Source organism: Gracilinanus agilis, chromosome 2 (genome assembly GCF_016433145.1).
Source record: "Gracilinanus agilis isolate LMUSP501 chromosome 2, AgileGrace, whole genome shotgun sequence".
Classification (NCBI taxonomy): Eukaryota; Metazoa; Chordata; class Mammalia; order Didelphimorphia; family Didelphidae; genus Gracilinanus; species Gracilinanus agilis.
The window spans coordinates 135750043-135772192 of record NC_058131.1 but is presented as its reverse complement, the minus strand read 5'-3'; the positions used below and the strand labels follow the sequence as shown (position 1 = coordinate 135772192).

The following is a 22150-nucleotide window of genomic DNA, read 5'->3' as shown; positions in this document are numbered from 1 at the left end:
TGCTCCTCTGAAACCTAGAAGTTCTCAACTACCTCTCAAGTCAAAATAAAATTTATAATCATGAGCTTTGATGCCCTCCATGAATTATGCATCTTCTTCCTTTACCTTAAATGAATCCCAGAATAAAAGTTGAAAGAGACCTCAGAAACCATAAAGTATAGTCTCTACCTGAACAAGAATCCCCTCTACAATATACACACGAATGTTTATCTAGTCTTTGTTTAAAGACCTACAATAAAGGGAAAACCACTATCTCTGAAGGCAATAAATAACATTTTCGAATAGCTATAAATGTTTGGAAAATTTCCTTAAGATGACTTCAAATTTACTTCTTTACAAAGTCATTTTACCCATGGTTATTAGTTTTGCCCTTTGAGAAAAAGCAAGTCTAATCCCTCTTTAATATATGAGTTAGTAATTGAGTTAAATAGTTAATCCCAGGTTAAATAGTTCTGTTCTTCCAATCAGTCCTCATGGATCATACTCTCAAGGTCTTTGGTTATTTTCCTCTGGATATTCTCTAGTTTATCAACGCCCTTTCTAAGATGTGGCAGACAGAACTGAATGCAAGATATGGTCTCATCATGGCTGAGTACCATGAAATTAGTATCTTCCTAGTTTTGGTCACTACCTTTCACTTGATGCTGCCCAAGACCAAACTGGCTTTTTTGTCTATCCTTTTGATCATTCAGCTGATAGTACACTAAAACCTAGAGATCTTTTTCAGTTGAAAAATTATTGTCAAATATAATTCTTCTATCCTGTATTGAAGTGGCAATTTTTCTACTCAAGTAAATGACTTTATCTTTACCCATCTTCACTCTGGTAGCATTTTTTTTTTTACAAATTCTTCACCTTCTGGTTATTTCCTACCTTTCCAGTCTTATTGTATGTTATTATTTCACATAAACTCTTTGATCTAGTGATCCTGGTGTCCTTGTTTTTTCAAGCACAGACTGTTCTATCTCTTGCATACATTCCTTTGTATGGTTTCCTCCCTGTGTTTGGAATGGACTAACTTCTTCCTGCATCTCTTCAAGGGTCAGTGAGGATGATAATGATAATGATAAGAGTGTGTTAAAGTTTGAAAAACTTTTAAAACATTTAAAATTATCTCATTTTATTCTCATTTATATTTCTATTTTATAAATGAGAATACTGAGGCAGAAAAAGGTTAAATTATTTTCTCAATGTAATAGAGCTGGTAAAGGTCTAGGTAGCCTTCAAATTTAGTTCTTCCTGAATTTAGGTTCAGTACTCTAACTTCTATATTGCCTTTTTCCTGAATTTAGGTTCAGTACTCTAACTTCTATATTGCCTTTTTACCTCCTAAGTGAAGCTTTTCTTAACTCCTTTAGCTACTGGTTCACTTCTTCCACAAATTAACATATTTATTTTACATATAACACACATATACACACATAATAAATATATATGCATATTTATGTATTTATGTTTTATTCCATTGTTTCAGTCATATCTGACTCTTTATGACCGAGCTGGAGTTTTCTTGGCAAAGATATTGGAGTAGTTTTCCCTTTCTTTCTCCAACTCCTTTTACAGATAAGGAAACTGAGGCAAACTGGGTTAAGTGGCTTGCCCAAGGTCACACAGATAGTATCTAATACTACATTTGAACTCAGGTCTTCCTGACATCAAGCCTGGTTCTATTTGCTGCTCCACATAACTGCTATACATATGGTATATATGTGTATGTGTGAGAGACATACATGCACATTGCCACTCTCCCTCTTCTTTTTAGAATGTATATTTCTTTAAGACAGGAATTTTTGTCACTTTATCCCTAGTACTTAGTATAGGCCTTGTCAGTCAAAGATACCTAATAAATGTCTAGTTATTGATTAGTTTTCTTCATTCAGGGATGATCACATTATTATCATGCAGGTATCTTGGAGCCACTGGCACAGTCATGCCAACTACTACCTCCTTATCACTCTTTCACTGACTGTCATCATGAATGATCCAGTAAATGTAAGCTGTTTGGATATTAAGCATGTCTAATGATATTACCCTCTATTGATCCCCATAATATTCTCCCAACTTTTTCTGTGACTCATTATTTTCCTTACCATGTTTTTATCTCTCTGACTCCTGCCATCATTTTTGGAAATTTCCATATCTCTTTTAAGTTCCTTGTCTCTGAGTGAGTCCAATTACCTCCTTACTGCTCTAAGATTTGACCCACAGGACTTCAGAGATTTAAAATTGAATGATCACTTCTAATTGCCCAACTTTTAATGAAAATTTCCCTTTTTTAAATTTTCCTACAAAGTTTTAGTGACTTTATGGGACTAAAAGGTGTCTGCAGAAGAGGTAAAGCAGGCTGCTGGATATCAATGCCAATAAATTTACTTAAAAATGGGAAGGGAAAGATTTAACCTGAGACACCAAAAGGCATGAAGAAGTGTAGGGGAGAGTATGAGTTGAGGTCACAATCATCTGAAAGATAAGACTAAAAAGAGATTTCTGGAAGAGATAGGATATATTTGTGACTCAGCAATTAGAGAGGTATCCTGGCCTCAGGTGAGATGACCTTTAGGCCACTGTAGGAGGAGTAAGTAGATTGATGATCTTGTGAGAGGTAGCCTCTGGCCCTGGTACTCAAGTTATATCAGCAGTTATTAATCTTCCTAACTCATTCAGATAGATTATAATTAAAATGAAGGGAGTTCAGGAAGGTTCAGGGCAGAGTGAAGGGGAGTAAGTGTTATTATTACTCTATAAGAAATTCTAGCACTTGAAATTCAGAGTTTTATCATTATCATTATTATTTTTCAATATCACAATCAGATTAACTCATTGAGTCATTCTTTCTGAATTGACTGCTTCTTGAACCTGATACCCACCTATCCATCACCAGGAAAGGAAAAATAGGAAAATGTTTACCTAGTACAATATAAAATCATGTTAGGCAACTTCAAAGCATCTCATTGCTGATCAAAGGTCACGGGATAATAGAAGGGACCTCATAGATCACCTAATCAATGATCTTCATTTGTCAGATGACCCTGAGACCTTTGGAAGTGAAATGACTTGCCCCAAAGTCATATAGGCAGCAAATAAAAAAGTTGGGATTTAAACCAGGTCATCTGAAGCCCAAGAGGGCTAGAGAAGTGAAATGACTTCATCAAATCCACATAGCTAATAAATAGTATAAGAGGGACTCAAAAGCCAGGTTCTCACACAATGGAGATTTTGGACAATAAATACCGGAGCCTATTATGTTTTATTTCTTGGTAAATACTGAGATGAAAGTGGGAAAAGATTAAGAATGACAATACCAAAGGCAAAGAATCTTAAAATTTTATAGCTTGTAGAGACTATGGATTAATCTAATCAGTATGAATGAGGACTATTCCTTTTCATCCGCTCTTTTCCATTCAAATTAGCTAAGGAACACTTGATATACATTACTTTCTCTCATCATTATGGTTTTGCAAAGCTGGTTCCCAATGGTCTGGAATGCATTTCCTCCCACTCTGACCTTGTAGGATTTTAGTTTGCTTCATGTGCCACCCTGAGGCCCTCCCTGTTCTCAGGGTTATACCTCTTACCCCCTTGAAATGACTTCATATGTAATTTGTATTTGCATATATGTGTATATATATATTTTTTCTTTGGTATAATGTAAACTTTTTGAAAGTGTCATGGAAACAATGAACATGATATTGGACAGATTTACAGAATTAGAGGAAGATAGAAGGGACTGGTGTGCTATGCCCAAAGGATTTCAAAGAGTCCTAAAGCAACTGAACAACAAATAACAATAAAACAATTTTGAACTATAGTGACTTCCATTTTTATCTTTGTATTCTCAGCATCAATCATTGAGTTTTTGTAAATTGAAGTTTGTTGGGGCGGGGTGTGGGTACTCTGACCCCCAATTTAGTGCTTTTTCTCTTAAATCTTCCCACATCCAAACATACACACACACTTGTTGATTATCACTGATTTTAGAATAATATACCTCTTCCTTATTGGTACTCTTAGCTATATCTAAACTGTGACTGATAGGTGAAGCTTCTCATCTTATGTTTCCTACAACCATCTGTCCCCCATAAACCTTCCAAATGATTTTCACACAATTCCTCTTCACCCTGCTCCCTGCCACTTTCCAACTCTAGCTTTCATATATGTGTTCTCTTGTATTAGAATGTAAGGTCCTTGAGGGAAGGGGCTCTCCTGCTTGCTTATATTTATTTTGTTAGCACTAAGCACAGTGCTTGAAATATGGCAAGTTCTTAATAAATACCTTTTCATTCATTCAATTCAATTCAATTCAATTCAATTTTTATTCCATGCTACTACCCTTTGTGTACATTAGATTCTCACTCCCATTAAACTGAGATCTCTTTCTAGATTTTTGCCATTTTCTTTTTTTCAGTTATTTCTGTGTATTTGTGCTGGCCTTCTCCCAAGTCTTGAATTCTCTTTCTTCTGTCTCTTTCTTGTAATGCATCTCTTCAAGACCACATGCTAAGTACCACATTTCAGTGCTAGAAAGGTAGTAGAGAGAGTGGTCAATCCTGGAGTCAGAGAGACCTGAGTAAAAATCCTGCTTTTGAAACTTTCTAGCACAACATGTTCTCAAGCTTAGCTATCCATATTCGTGTCTAGGCTAGAAGGAGTAGGAGGATACTTATCTAAGTTCCCAAGGACTTGGAGTTTGAGTTAAGCTTTCTAGTCTAAGAATGTGAGCCTGTGAAGAGTTTAATCAGACTAGTAAGAAGTTCGAGGGAAATGAAGTTAAGAAGGAAGAGGAAATGGAGCCAAGGACTGGGACAATGTTAAAAAAACTGAAATAATGCTGGTGTTGGGCATTATAAACTGAATATAGAGAGTACCCCACCAGTATTTGGTTTGTACTAAATGACAAAGGAATACTGACTGTGTTTTCTGGGGCTCTGGAGAAGCTCAGCACCAGTTACTTCTTCAAATTCTCTTTCTACATGCCAAGCAAACCTGTATGATCTCTGTTTTGTTTGTTTTGTTCTGATTATATTTTGCCTCTCTGAATCCTGATTATTTTCTACATGTGCATTTCATTGTGAATAATTGTAAAAGCATACAAAACTTGCAATAATATAGGCTCAAGGAGATGAAACTAATCAAGGTAAAAATCTGAGACTCTCTTTTAATGGGCATTAGAGATTATTATATAGAAAAGAAATCACCCAGAGACAACTTTTAGGTAAGCTTTATTTTGTTCAATTTTCAAAATAGCCCATTAGACTTATTAAAAAGAGCAGAGAGTCTTAAATTAGAGTTTGGGCCCTTCAGACTATATTATTATCTTTAACATGGAAGATATCTCCATCCTTGAAAGGAAAGTAGATACAAAAGTAAGAGGCATGACTGGAGGGAATTAGAAAAGGCAGTCTCATCTCTAAGCCATCTTGGAGGTACAGAAAAGGTGATCTATCTATGAAGTTTTTGATTCCATTCCTTTTGAGTTGAGAAGAGCAGGAGTGAGCACATTCATTTGGGTGTTAGAGTAAGACCAGCATGACCATGAATATGGAGAACTTCTTAAGGTAAAATAGGTTAGTTGTTTTTTTCCCCCCAAACGAAACAGTTCTTGATATTTAATCACTTGAAGGAGCCAAAATACCATTGACATAGCTTTCAGATTAACTAAGGCATAAAAAACCCTTGTTGAAAATTAAGAGTTGAAAATTTCTGATGCTGGCCAAGGATGTGTCTTCCTGGAGGCAAGGGGACTTGTACCCAACTAAATCAATACTGGGTCTCTGATGAATAATTTTCTGCACTACTTTTAAGTTAATGTTGTTAAATAATACATGGTTTGTAAGTGTCTCATTTCACTTTAATTCCCAATCTAAATCATTAAGAAGAGTCTGAGTTCCTTTAATCCAGAAGTTGATAAGTCACAACCTCTTCCCTTAAGGACTAGTTTTCCAATGGGGATAATAATGCATATAACCTATCTCATTTGTTCTTAAGAAAATCAAGTCATATGATTTATGTAAAAAGTTTGAAAAGTTTTACAATATGATATATGTGACAATTATTCTTACTAAGATATCTCTTCACACACTAGATTAAAGTGATCTCTTTCTCCCAAGACTTTTGTAAAAAATATTTTCCATATCTCTCCTTTGCCCCATCACATTTTATTTAGTATTATAATTATTTTTAGGTATTTATTATTCTTCCATTAAACTCTAAGCTTCTTGAAGGATGCAACTATATTACTTTTCATCCTTACACTTCTCTTTAGTGCCTAAGATGCCTTACACATAGTAGGCAATTAATAAATGGATATTAAATTGAGTTGTTCAATTGAGCTCTCACTACCTTTATTAAACTTCTCGAGGCTGCAAATCACTAAAGATTCTGTGAGTGGAACCAATAAAAATGAAAAAACCTCATCCTCCAACTAAATCCTTGACATTTTCTATAATGAAAATAAAATGAAGACATTTCTAGTGTAGCACTGCCTTTACCTGTCATAGGATTAGATTAAAAGTATTTTCTTTGCTAAGACAATGAGAGAATGTAAGATGTCAGAATCTTTAACAATGCACAATATGTGTTGTTACATATGGAAAATCAAAACAAAACTACATACTAGTTTAGCTAATGCTATATTTTGAGATTGCTTCTTAAGTCAATTATTTATCTATGAATGCTGAAATGCAACAAACAAGTCAAGTGATTAAACAAACCTGAATTACATATTTTAAGTGTCTATTTCTTCCCCTGCCTCATAGTAAGCACTGTATTATGCTGAATGTATGCAACTTCTTTCTGGACTATTTATAGCAATGAGATGTGACTATGATGTGATGAATTTATGATCTTTCCACATCATCCTCCTCCCCTTCTGAATGTTCTTCAACTGTCAATAACAACACCATTCACTCTGTCTCCTATGTTCAAATTCTCTTTGACTCTTACCTCATCCATACTGCTCACATCAAATCAATTACTAAATTATGTCATTTCTGTTTAAGGACCATCTTTCTCATTTATCCCCTCCTCTCTATTACCAATGTCACTACTCTAATATAGACCATCATTTTCTAACACATACACACACACACCATAAAGACCTCTTGGTAGGTCTTTCTAGACCTCATCTCTCTTCCTTTAGATTTATCCTTTATAATGGAATTTAATTTTATAAACATGATAAATGTTGTCACGTGACTCCTCTACTCAAGAATTTGCAGTGCTTTCCTATTATCTACTAATAAAATTCAAATAAAATATTTACTCTTTTGCCTGATTCTCAAGGCCTTCCACAATCAAGTGCCATCCTCATTTTCTAATATTATTTAATTTCATATATTTTTCTGTATTTTATACATCAGACCACTTAACTATTCTAGGCCCTCTGTGTACATTCTGTGCTTTCATTCTCCATTCTATTGTCTCTGTATTTTCCTTACTTGCTGCCTATTAAATTCCCATCCATTTTTTAAAGTATCAATGGAAAGAAATGTCAACTTTTATGAAGTTTTGACTGATGCTACCAATAGTAATGACTTCAGATCACAAACAGCATTTTAATTGCATTTATCTAATGTCCATACAATTAAATTATGCAATATTATAGTTATCTCTTCTTCTGTCCTATACTCATAATGGGTACATCAATTTAAATTTATCTAGTCTTTGTATTTCATATAGTCTACCAAGGCAATGTCTGCACAGAAGGCAGATAATACATATTCATTCAATGAATGAATGGTGTTTGGGTGGCCACTTTTGTTGGTTGTTGCTAGACATAATTTTTTAAGTTAACCTAAGGAATGATTTATACATATTTGACAAATAAAGCTACATTAATAGGTTAAATACATATTCTGACAAATGTTTTTTGATCCTCATAATCTGTCTATGAAAAGGGATAAGATCATCCAAGCAAAATCTGGGTAATAAATCTATGCTTGCAAAAATAGTGATTGTTGTGCCAACAACTGTGCAAAAGAAGTGGGATATCATCAGATATTTAGGGATATATTCAGAAAGTTATATGACTAGGCAAATGTTTAGACTAGCAACATAGAAAGAGTGGTAAAAAGCAAATGAATAGTATATGTGCTTTGATGGTATCTGCAAAATGGATTCCATATGAACAAAAACTCACAGGAAGGTCCTCTACTAGGCAGCTGCTCTGTGAAAGATGTATGGGCAGTCATAGATAAGAAATTAATAGAATAAGTCGTCATTAATGTGTTGTGATGAGATTTCAAATCTATAAAAATACTGAATGTTAATATGGAAGATCTCTCTGCACTTTCATAAAGATAAAACAAAAATGACAGTGGGACATTGTTCAGTTAGCAAGTTGAAAATTCCTAACATAAAAATTGGGAGAAGTAAATGCCATGCACAAAAACAATACAAGGATCTCTGGCTGTCACAATGATGAGTGAAAAAAATGTTAATTTGAAGTTATAAAGTTTTGTTGTGAAGTTAATACAAAGGAAAAAACCTTACCATAACTCTAATATTGCTAATATACTCTTCTTCGGATAGTTAATTATGCAAATCAGATAAATGATGGACTAAATTACAGAAGAAAAAATAGAAAGAGGTACAGACCTTTTTCCAACTGAAAATTTGATAGCAGAACTCCTACCCTATTTCTTCCATTCTCTACAATATATATCTTCACTATAGCAATCTGACAACAGTTGAATAGCAACTGCAGTCATACTTTCCCACATCCTCTTGGAAAATGCTTTCTGAATGACAAAAATGATGAATTTTATAAACTACTGATTCCAACTCTTCAATACATTTCCTCCAGGACACAAAAAAATTTCCTTCTGTACAAAAAGGGGATCCTTAATTGGAGTAGGTAGCATTTATAGAGAAGCCTAGTGATGCTGCTATTTCTCTATCCTCCAAAAAAGAACACTAGAGTTCATGCTCGGGATGAGATATGTCACTGAGTTCTGAGCTCCCTGACAACATTTAACTTCATTTTCAAGTCATATCTACTGTTATTTTTGTGCTATCACTTCTCTAAATATATTGTCTCCCTTTGGGGGATTTTAAGTTCCTTGAGGGCAAGAATTGCCTTATCTCAGTAATTGAATCTCCAGTATGTAGTAGGTTGGCACATGAAGTGTTTGGCATATAATAAGGAATTAATTAGTGTTTTTTTCATTTTCCATTCATTTATTGTGTGTAAGGCACTGGACATATAGAAATGAAATATGGCATAATCTTTACCCTCAAGAAGCTTGCTATTAATTAGATTAAGTATGTATAGCAATGCAGAAACTAGGTGGCTTAGTGCATATTGCTATTGCCAGGCAGGACACAGGAGGTTCTGAGTTCATGAGTTCTCTGATAATTTAGTGTTTTGAAATATTTCTTTTGAGGGTCTATAAAAACACCTTTCTAAATGAATTAGAAAGATTAGAGAAATGGGAAATTTGAAAAAGTAGAGTTAGTCTCAAAAGTAAATGAAGTATTTTTTCAGTAATTTTTAACTTTCAAGCAAATATACCTAAGTAAACCTGTTCTAAACATCAACAAAGTAGTTTTGAATGTACTAGCCATTCAAATTTCTTAAAAGAAATAATATGACTTCAGATACTTTCTAGCTTTGTGACCCTGGGCAAGTCACAACCCCAATTGCTCTTATCACTCTTCTGCCTTAGAACGATACTTAGTATTAATTCTAAGACAGAAGATTAAAAAATGGAAAACAACAATTATAGAATAAGGTAGAGCACAATAGGAAAAAGGCTATACCAGGCATTGGGATCTAGAAAAATCTGGGGAGAGATTACTTTTAATTGTTGGTAGCCCTATTTCATGATAACTTAACTAGACTTTACTACTAGAGACTTTGGTCCTGTACTTAAAAAAAAACTACATCATGAAAAGTTACAAAATAAGAAACAGAAGAACTTGTTTTCCTACTTTGTTAAAAAAAAGTTCTCTGATAATTTAGTGTTTTGAAATATTTCTTTGAGGGTCTATAAAAACACCTTCCTAAATAAATTAGAAAGATTAGAGAAATGGGAAATTTGAAAAAGGAGAGTTCATTTCTAAAGTAAATGAAATATTTTTGCAGTAATTCTTTACTTTTAAACAAATATAGCTAAGTAAATCTGCTCTAGACATCAACAAAGTAGTTTTGAGTGTGCTAGCCATTCAATTTCTTAAAAAAAATATCTGAAACATTTGCTGGAAGTTAATTTTATTCAAAACCTACTGCCATGCTACATTTGTTTAGCAATCTGGAATATGAATGACTTGGGGGAAGAAAGAGTTTTTGAGAATTCCCAAAAGGAGTTTTTGGTTTTTTTTGTTTTTTTTTTTTTTTGCAAGAGAAGCATGCATCAACAATTGTTAAAAAATACATTTCAGAAAGGTGATCTGAAACCATTGGTTTTGTCTAATTCATATAGAAGTGGCAGCATTGTAGGTAGAGGACCTATTTCAAATATCAGCTCTGTTATTACAAAAGTAACTTTAGGCAAACCACTCATCCTATCTAATTTTTTTGTGCCCTCATCTATAAAATAAATGTTTGGATTAGATCAAACTAAGGTTTAAGACCTGGTGAAGGGGTCCATTTCAACTATTAGTAGTGTTAGCCTAATAGCTAGTGGAATAAACTGGTAAAAGGATAGATTTCAAGAGGCATGTGAAGCTGGATGAGAAAAAAATATTTCAATTAAATTGTTTTCCTTTGTTATCCTTGATTTTTTAAATTAAAGTTTTATGCACTTAAAACATTATTCTGAAAGGAGTTTCATAGGCTGCACAAAATTGACAAAAGGGTCCCCGGAACAAAAAAGTTAAGAATCTCTGGATCATATGAATTTCTAGGTCTATTTGAGATCTGATTCTATAATCCTATAATAATGTTTATAATCACAACAATTGCAATGCAAAAAAAATAATGAAAATAGTTTCTAGTAGTCTGGAATCCTGGCCATGAATTCCACGCAGTAGGCACTTTGCAAATGTTTGGTAATTGATTTACTTACTGCTGTACAACCCAGTTACTTTGGGGAAATATATTTATTGTCTATGGACACATCTTCATAAAAACAAAAACAAAAATTAGACATGTATAGAGCTACTAGTGCTAGGTAAGCATAATATGTTGAGTTCCTAATTGTTTTTTATTGTTCTCATTAATCTACCCTGTTTCTTGTTTCTGAGTGGCTTAAGTTGTGGGCTAAAGTGTGATGGCACAGTATTTTATTTTCTCCTATCTGTCTATCTATCTATCTATCTATCTATCTATCTATCTATCTATCTATCTGTCTATCTATCTATCTGTGTGTATCTCTAGCTATACTTCTATATCTGTACTAGATAGATAGATATGTATATCTAGCCACATGTTTTTTTGTTGTTGTTTTTGTTTTGAAAGCTTACCTTCCCTCTACTGTGTATTGGCTCCAAGGCAGAAGAGTGGTTAAGGGTAGGCAATGGGGGTCAAGTGACTTGCCCAGGGTCACACAGCTAGGAAGTGTCTGAGGTCAGATTTAAACCTAGGACCTCCCATCTCTAGGCCTGACTCTCAATCCACTGAGCAACCCAGCTGCCCCCTACATGTTGTTTTTTAAAAAGGTTCTTCAATACAAATGGTTTACATTGAATGAACAACTAAGCAGATTACTCTATCCCATGGAACATGGATGAATATCAATATTTACTAAATACTATCCTCAGTCAAAAAATTAGGTGAGAATTTTCAGAATATAGTGTTCTATAGCTAAAAAGTTTGAAAAAAAATCACACCTTTATAAACACTCTGTGACTGAGCCTTTGGGAACTGTTGAATTCAGATTCCATTTGCTAGTGAAAAACAGAGATCAGGATTGCTGTGTGGCACTCTGGCATGCAGGGTATCTTGACCCTTTAGGCAGTTGACATGAATAATGCTGTTTGGTCAGATAAGACAAGGTCCCACTCTTCTTGGGAGACCAAATCCTGCAAGGTGTTTAGACTTTCCCATAGATTACAGGGTTTCTATTGAAGAATCTCACTCTTCTCTTATCAAAATGCATCTGATGTTTTCCATCCTACTCTCCAAATGCTGTTACTTTCTCAATGCACAAATAAAAGCCTTTATGTTGCTTTAATCTCCATATATTTATTTTAAAGCTTTCTGAAATTGACAGATATGCCAATGTCAAAAGACGGAATGGTACAATATGCCATTTAGGAATATCTATTACTTCGGCTTTTATAGATCATCTCCATATTGTACTGGCTTTATGGATATGCATCCATAAGGACTGGTCAACCATTTCCCAGGCCTAATCATTTTCAAGACCCTATGAGGATTTTATGGCATTTTTCTTTCATTCAATAATCAGGGGTTGATGAAAACAAGGAGAACCAATACAGTGATATTGGGTTAATCACCCAGGGCACTTTTAATAAAAATTATAGCTTTGAGTGTTTTGAAAGGTCATGAAACTATGTAATACACTCTGACAAATATTTTATCATCAACACATTTTTATAGGTTTATGTGCCTATTGAAGAAGCTGTGGTTTGGCTCTGTATAATGTTACCTATTCCCACAAAGGAGTTAGAGAAAGGAATAACTTTTAATTTTTTCTTTCTGCATTAATAAGTAGAGCTTTTTCTTGATTCTGACACTTGTAATTAGTTAGTTCTATGTATCTTTGGCACGTATCTTCCAAATATCTAGTCTTATGTATAATGCCCATATGCACTAAAGAAGGAGTTTTATTTAGAGAAATGAGGTTACTGTGAAAATAGGAATATTAGCTAGGTTAGAGGGTTTGGGTAATAAAACCAAAACCATTCTTTGGCAGATTTTCAAAATTACATATATGCCCCATGCATCCTTAAATTGAATTTTCCACCTAATATCTGCTTTTCCACCTAAAATCCTAATATTAGGATATTACGATATCCTAATATCCACTAACTAAACTGCATGCACCAAATTATCCATCATAAAATATTTAATGAATGCAAACTACTCATTAATATGTAGAGATACTCATGTTGAAACTGGCATGCTATAAAACAAATCCAACAACCTAGTTCAAAAACCACTTAACAAACTCTTAATTTATATAAGGCGATGGGGAAAAAAAGACAAAAATTAGCAATCTCTGATCTCAAGGAGTTTTCATATGATATTCAGGGACAAGAATAATGAAGTATTAATAGCAAGCCAATGGTCTATAGGGGTTGGAGTTAGAGGAACAGAAAATGTGTTTTTGCTAATTATTTTTTTATTTTTAAAATAGAAATGTAGAGTTGCTACAAATATGGAATGTTGCATGTTCTTTCAGAAAAAAGCACTGCATTGTTAGTTTTGCTTAATTGTTTTATTTTTGTCACAAGAGAATTGGGGTAGGGCAACTTGTGATCTGTAAAAGTTTGTGATGTCAAAACTAAATATCAATAAAAGAAGAAAAATTAAATAGGAGAAGGAAGTAAGGAAAGAAGGAAAGAAGGAAGAAAGGAGAGAAGGAAAGAAACAAGATTTTATCTGGGTTATGGCATATACACAAATAGAAAGAAATAAAAGGAATGAAAAAGAGCACAGCTCTCAAGCTCAGAAATTAAGAATTTAGCACATAGATATTTAGATGAAACTGTTTCTGATTTAGGTGCCCCTTTCACTGATACAGAACACAACAACTCATGCCTTCTCATTGGTGATTCTTATGTGTCTTAACATGAATCCTTCAAACCCTTAGATATAAACATGACAAATAATGGTAGGCAGTAGATGATAGGAAATGGAATATAGTGTTATAATCCCAATGTCGACATCAGAAATGAAGAATATAATATTTTGAAGGAAAGTACTGAGATGTTAGGCATAGAAGAAGAAACAAATTAAAAGGTTAGAGTTAGAAGGCTTGGGAAGGCTAAAACAAGTGAGTCTATTGATTGATATGCCTTGTAATGGAGATTCAGATAATGAAATAAAAGCACCATTTAAGAATTTCAGGATGAGGACCCATTGCTATGGCAACACACTCAGTAGGGAATGTGTATAAGAAAATAAGATTCATTTGACTATGCCTTCAAATGAACACCTATACTTTAGCAAAACGGTTTAATATAATATCACAACTTCCACCAATACATTGAGGCCCTAAGATGCTGCAAAAGTTCAATGTCTCCTAATCTTTCCAGCACAGACTAAAAATTTTAGATTGCTATAATCTGATTTGGTGGGTAGAGTATATATCATTTTGGTCTATCTATATTGATGGCACATGAATCTGTCCTGTGAGGATTTGTAAAGATTTTTTTTCACATCCAAATTCCCTTAGTCCAAGTCCTATGCAGAAATTGTCATGTCAGATCTATAGCCTCATATTTCTTCTTCAGTCTGACTAAAATCACATGAAGTAATTAGTATTAAAGGAATATAAGATTTTAGAGCCGAAGATCCATAAAAGTCATCTAGCCTAACCTCATTTTCCAGAAAAAGAACTAGAGACTCATTTCTAAACCATTATCTATTCTATGTGGTATGATCATTAAATATATATATATATATGTATATACATATATATTATATCTTATTCATAGTTTATTGCATATGTTAAAATTGCAACAAATTTATTTTTTTAACTATTTAAATCAAAGGTATAATGGGTATATACACAATTTGGTGAGGTTATAAACAGTTTAACTACACATATCCACTCTGGAAATCATGGTCTCTATATTGGTAATTGTAATTTTATTAGATAAATAAATCAGTTGATTAATTTGCTATTTTACTTCATGAGATGTTCACATTTGACATTTATACAGTGCCTGAAAATGTCTTTACATACCTCATCTCATTTGAGAATAATGACAACATAAGGTTAAGTTATAATAATAATGATAATAATGATGATGATGGCTAACATGTATATAGTATTTTCAAACTTGCAATATGATCTATAAATATTATCCCATTTTATGTTCTAGAAATCTTTATACCCATTTTACCAATAGTTAATAAAGGCTCAGAGAAGGGATTTCACTTTCCCAAGGTCACAGAGCTAATATATGTTATAAATGTAATATGAATCCCGAATTTCCTGGTCCAGAGTCAAGTATTTTCTTCTTTATGTCACATTGCCTTTTTTAAATATTTAAATTCAAATATATGTTGCATTTAAAAGTTTCTAAACCCTCAGAAATACAAAGTAGAATATGAAAGAAAATCTAAGGTTTTTTTTTACTCCATTGATGAACTAAAAGGTAATGATATAGGAATGTGTTTTAAAGTAGAAAAATAATCTCTCTCAATAACAGAATAAAAACACAGTGTATTAGAGCTGGAATGGGCCATAGTTATCATCTGGTTCGACCTCATCACTAATGAAACTGAGGACCAAGGAAATGAAAAGATTTGCTTAAAGTAATAAATCAACCAAGTTACAGAGCCAAAACTCAGGTCTTCTGAATCCTAGTCCTAATGTTCTTGCTTCATACCATGATACTTTTCTAGGTCTTAATTTTTTTTGAGGCTCTTCTAGGTCTAAGTTTTTACAAGAAGATACCATGAAATAATATTATTAATTACAATTGAAATTATCATAACATATTAAAATTTACAAGGTTCTAAAGACATACATATTCCATCAAATAGGAAATATGAATATTATTACCAGTTTATAAAGAAGGAATTAGAGTCAAAGAGGTGGAATGACTTGGTCAATTAAGAAATGTTAGATGAGAAATTGAATATATGCCAATAATTTTTTTTCTTTTCTATCATGCTATCATCATATTTAAATTTACTTTGAAACATAAGAAAGGAATATAAAATTCAAAGTAATTTTATTATGATGTGTACTTATTAACAATACAAATAATAGCTAATATCACTCACATGACCCTGTTCTCTTATAAAAGACTGGATAATATTAACCAAAAACATGATAATGGATAGGATGAGAGAAGGATAGCTAGTAATAAGGTAAATATCTTATCATTATTGTGTGTATAATGCTGGCATATGGTACTTTTCAGTGAGAAGAAAGTCATAATTCATGACTCATGATGATTCAGACCAGTTAAATAAACACAAACCTCACCATACAGTCATCCAATTCAGCTATTCATTGTGGTTCATAGAAACTGATTTCATTTCCTGCCTCACTGACTCTCTCCTGAACTGCTGCAATCCTCTCCTGATTGGTCCTTTCCTTTCAGCCTCTCCTCTCTCCAATCAATCCTCCTCGTTCATGATTGTCAAAATAATCTTCCCCCAAAAGCAAGTCTGATCATGAGTTTTATTGTCACTCTATTTCTCATCAGATAAAACACAAATTTCTCATATTGGTATATACAGCACTTTATGGTCCTGTTCTAGTCTATCTTTCCGGGCTTTTTGCCTATTTCCCCCACTTTGCTGACACTATATTCCAAATAAATGGCTCCACTTTCTGTTCTCCAAACTCAGTATTCCATTTTCTGCCTCCATATCTTTGCTTGGGCTCATGTAGCTACTTACTTAAGACATACTTCCTCCTTAACTCTAAGTGTCCTTAGTTTCTTTTAAAGTTCTCCTCAGGAACCATTTCCTCAGAGAAATCTTCCCATATTCCCTAGTAAGAACTCTCTCCTTCTTCAAATTATCTTGGCTTTTCTTTTGTGAGTATTATTCCCTAGTAGAATATAAGATGCTTCAGGGCAAGGATAGTTTATCTTTGCATTGCCAGAGATTATCACATTTTCTAAAATATATGAGGCACATAAAAATTTTAATTGTTGCCACATTTCCCACCTCTGTAAGTGGTTTTCTATTCTCTTTGGAAAAAGGTGATAACTGAGCACTATCTGCAAAGTCCACTAATTTCCTGTTTATCTGATCATTCTAAACAAACCAAATTGGACTTGTCTATGGCATACAAGACCCCTCCAGGATGTCTGACATCCCCCAAAGGGAGGCCACTCACCACGCTCTTTCACTTCTGGTCTTTTTGGAACAAAGTTCATGACACAAAGGTTGATGTCATGCCAATAGCAATGATTATTTGGGTAGGTTTCTGAGTTTATTCGGAAGGCTGTTCATCTTGCCCTTTAAGTGGAGCAGTCCTGTTCCCAATTCTCTGATATCCTTTTGTCTTTTCACGGTGTTTAAAAACTAATTGCCAGTGGTGGAGTAAATTCATTAGCTAATTCTCTTAGGGCCCTGAGATCCACATTAGGCAGACTTGGAGATTTGTGTATATCTCCATCTTTCCTAGTATTTCAGGCTCTTACTTTTCAGTCAATAGCCATATTGACAATACCTTAATTACTTCTGGGGTGTGCACACCTCTTTTCATTTTCTTTGTTTTCTTCAGGAGTACCAATTTACCCATTGGATCAGTGGTTCAGTCATTTGGAGTCATTTCTCTTTTTGCTGTGAACTCCAACTCTCTTGGATTTATTTTTCCCTCTAGACAGAGGAAAAGCTTATAAATTGATCCCTTTGAAAAGAGTAAATTGGAAAAGCCAAAGATGGTGAAATTGAATATCCAGGTTTGTTGTAGTAATAATTCAAAGGTAAAAATGACCTGCATACTTGGCTAACCCAAAGTTTTCATATTTTAGACTAGGAAGTAGAGAAACATAACATTGTTACTTTAGAAAATTTACTTTGTGAGTAAAATTACATATATAGATTTTAGTATTCAGCAAAAAATTAGTTCAATGGAAATTTCTGGTTTAGCTTCAGCATATAAGATGAAGGAACAATAATCCTTAAAATATAAGTAACAAAACCATTGGCTCTGCATTTTCAAGTAATATAGGCCCTTTTAATTCAGTTTTCTGAATCTAAGAAGTTAAATATTCAGCCATCTTTCTGCTTCTCAGTTATATCAAGGTTAGAATCTATGTGAAATGATTCAAGGTGCCCTTCCCCATTTATATTCATTCACAAATTATATATATAATTTTTCATAACATTACCTTCCCAGCATTACTTGGAAATAGAATGGATAATTAGGCACTGGACAGGCTATTAGGAAAGACTATAGATTTTCATGAGGCAAATTTTAGAACTGGTAACTCAACCATCTACCAAGAGTCAGTTTACGCTAATTCTTGATTATAAAAGGCATGAAATCACTCAGTTTTGTTTTCATCTCTCATCAGTTTGAGAACTTGCTGGAATATGGGAAGAGTGAGTCTTTTTATTTATAGTGAATAAAACTATAACTAATTTAATTTTTAAAGACAGAATTCAGACTGCTTTTTGTTTAAGTGAATTTGAACAAAATAGCATGGTACATTGGGGAAAAAAAAAAAAAAAAAAAAAACAACTAACTATAAGATTTGCGATCTGAAAACCTGGATCCAGATCAGCTTCTATCACAACTTCTGTGACCTTAGTCCAGACACAATCTCTCTAGGTCTCAGTATTCTTTTCTTTAAAATGAAGGGGCTGGACTAGATGGCCTCTAAAATTCCTTTTAGCTTTTTAAGCCATGATCTTATGATCCCATGACAGCTTAATTTATCTACATGAGAAAGGCGAGATAAGAAAATTAACCAATATACATATGTATTACATATAGATAAAATATAACATGTCATATGCATGCTCTCACTTTATCTCTAATTCTTTTCTTTCTTATCCCTATCAACCATTGGTTTCCAATATTTCTTCATATTTTCTGGCCAAAAGTTGCTAAAAAGAAAGAGTTCTTACCATTCAGATTTATTAAAATCACATTCACATCATTTTATAAGACATGGTTTCAAATGACAGAGATGGGCAATAAGAAAAAAATAAACTTGTATATATAACTTACAATTGATCTGATATTATTTTCTTTTGCCAACTTCAGAGAAGATTTATAGCAATTTGCAAGGTCTTCTTTATGAGAATCACTGATGTGACCCCTGGCTATAGGTCCCACAGTGTGGATGACATCTGTAAATAAAAAAGTGAAAAATATACATCTATTATTACACATATTTTGTCTAGTAGATTTTTCTTTAAGCAATTTTTTCTTGATGTCTAGAAATAAGCAAAGTAGGAATTACAATGACCGTGCTTCCACTGTAATAGATTTGTGATAGCAAACTCATCCATATAATTTCCTATGTAGGTGATAATTATGAAAAGGAGTCTTCCATTACTAAAAGGTTCCACAGCTATCAGACTCAAGTGAAATCTATTATAAGAAGGACATTACTTACACCCTATCAAAAGACAAATTCTCTGTGGGAGATAAATTGAGAAATAATCACCTACAAAGTGACAATTTTGAAACAACATAGAAAGGCTGTCAAAGCTAACCATCACAACTTCTTTAAACAAGACAACAGTTATACATATTGTATGCAAATTATTTTACTAATATTCCTTACTAATTGGCAAGAATTTATTTAAATATTCTACAATGACTTGTGAATGAGAATTGGGATAACATAAATCCCTAAAGATACACAAGAATGAAGGTAGGGAAGGTGTCATTTATTTAGTAACAGTGAAAAATAACAGAGTTAATATTGAATTGGAGATCATGAAGTATTAAAAGAACCAAAAGAAGCCCTTGAACTCATAAGATGATCCTTAGTATAGGATCTGTGGAGAAAGACAAATGAGAATTGAATAGGATAATTTGTAATCTATACTAGAAGAAGGGATATTTATGCAAGAGACAACAGATCCATGTAAGTGTCAAGGAAGGAAAATTTTTGTCTTCAATTTAAAAAAAATGTTCAACTGTGAAGAATATTTTTTATACATGCTATAGGTCCTCTATTACTTTTTAATAAGTTTATATCTCAGATAGGATATTTCTTTTTAATTACATTTTATCCTTTTTAAGTAAACTCAGTTCAACAAAACTTTGATAAGTACCTACTCTGTGCAGAGAGTTGTTCTAAAATTAGAGACGAGTTTAAAAAAAAATATGGCTCTCGAATTGAAGGAATATATACTCTAATAAGGGATGAGACATATATATGAATAAATGTAATACCAATTAGAATATTAAGGCCAGAGCAAAAAGATGAGGAAAGCTACAATGAGGGAATTTATCCCATATCATAATTTAAAAAAAAGATTTGCTAGCCTTGAATGGCATTTAGAAGATCAGATTTCATATTTTTTTTTTTAGGAAATATATAGCCAACATATTTTTCTAAAAATGCTACTATATGAGCAAGCATTAAAATGAAGGAATAGGAAAATGGAATTTTTTAAATCCAGGAAATATTAGAAGGTTAACACAAGTTTTAACCCAATTACTTGAGAGAGCCTTATACCTCTACCCTTAAAACACCACCATCAATTAGGATAAATTAACATACTTTGTCAATGTTATACTCGTTTTTCAACAAAACCCAAGTTTATTTTGGCCTGTAGACAAACACAAGACAAAATGGTAAGTGACACATTTTTTATGGGTGGTTTGGCGATAAAATTCTTGTCTGCTATATCATTTATATTTCATACAGAATAATTCACATGGGGTGAAAAAAGTCACTTGTTAACAATAAAAGAATGAGAATACACTGGAGGGGGAAAAAAGAACAATGTTAGTTCAAATTTGGCAAAGGGAATTTGGAAAGGATGAAATTAATCACTAAACTTTTAGCACATTTCAAGAACATGTTGCCTACATAGACACTTTGCTGGCTGTCAAGACTGCTGCATGGTATCTTGAGAAAAGTCCCATTCTGTGGTTTCAAAGACTAAATCTGAAACAGGCATTCAAACTCTTGTCAGATAACATTGGAGATGACAACTTGTGATCAAAACAGGTAGAAATTTTTCACCAATGACTACACACAGATGTTATTTTACATATATACATTTGGCAGTGGAATAAAATGAGAACTGTTAAGTCTGGAAGAAAAAGGAGGTATTGTTTCCTATGTAGATGATAATAATTAAAATAGATTAAAGAAAGCTGAATCATTATCTCTTATGATAATGCTAACAATGAGCAGGAATTTCACATATTTAAATTGTGAGAATTCCTCTCTTCCCAACTTGGTACTTTTTAATGAACAATTTTACATTGGGATCTGATGGCCCTTAAAATGATGGTTAACATAAACAATGTAGTAGAATGGAAGGCTTAAGTTTGCATTCTGGCTCTGATATTTATTGTTTAGGTGACAATGTTTATACTCTCTAAGCATCAATGTTCCAGTACGTAAAATGGAGAAAATCCCATTTCCATTACTCATTTACAGGGCTGTTGTGAGCAAAATACTTCGTAAACCATAAAATACTATATAAATGTTTCATTTTTTTATTTTCATATAAATTTTGGTGAATTGTACTAATGTTTACTCTTTTATTCTATTTTTTACATGTTGATGGTATAGTTTGGGTATTCGTTAAAAAAATTAAAATTTATTGAATACAAATAGCCAGCCAAATTAGGAAAGAAGCTAGGAATGGTATCAACTTAATAATCTTGAAGAATTTTTTCCTGTCACCCAAACTTGTGGATCTAAGGACAGGTGTTTTATCTTTAACTTTGATCATCTCTCTGTACATATTTATCATTCATAAGTTATAACTATTTCTTTTAATTTAGCCATAGAAAAATGGAAATACAGTGATTCTTCTTTATAACATCACTGCATAGATTATGTCAACATCTGGAAAGCACATTAGATATTCTATAACCATTATTAGGGAGAAGGGTGGAGAGAAAATTAGTATAAAAATAACTACCAAGAAATATTTAGATAACAAGTAAAATGTGTTTCTTTTGATTGGACTATTAAAATGGTTTGTCTAATTGTAATTCAAGCAGAGATAGGGAAAATTATTTCCTTGAAATATATGAATATATATATATACATAAAAATATTTAAACATCTACTTATTCTGTATATAGATGCTTAGAGTAATAATCAGGCTATGAGTGTAAAGAATGTGCTTGTGGTTCTTTTTCCTCATTCATGAAAAGGGAATAATATCAAATAAAGTTTCTCCAAAAAGTGGTTGTAAGGATCAAATGATACAACACTTAAAGTGTTTGAGACTGGACTTCAATGACTTTAGAAGTTTGAGGCTGATGGCTTTGTGCTACTCTGCTTCACGCAACTACGATTCACAAACAAGCAAATGAAAACATCATCCTGTAATGTCATTTGACCTCTTCGAAAACGGAAAGACAAACAACAATATATTGGTCAGCTGTTGCCATTT

General features: G+C 33.0%; 1 protein-coding gene across 1 annotated transcript in view; it reads right to left on the bottom strand.

The window, feature by feature from the left end:
- Positions 1-22150, bottom strand: part of MACROD2 (mono-ADP ribosylhydrolase 2) — a 2270665-nt gene that overhangs the window by 990198 nt on the left and 1258317 nt on the right. The window contains exon 6 of the mRNA XM_044663418.1: positions 18780-18901. Coding sequence (XP_044519353.1) covers positions 18780-18901 — 122 coding nt within the window. The remainder of the gene's footprint in view (positions 1-18779; positions 18902-22150) is intronic.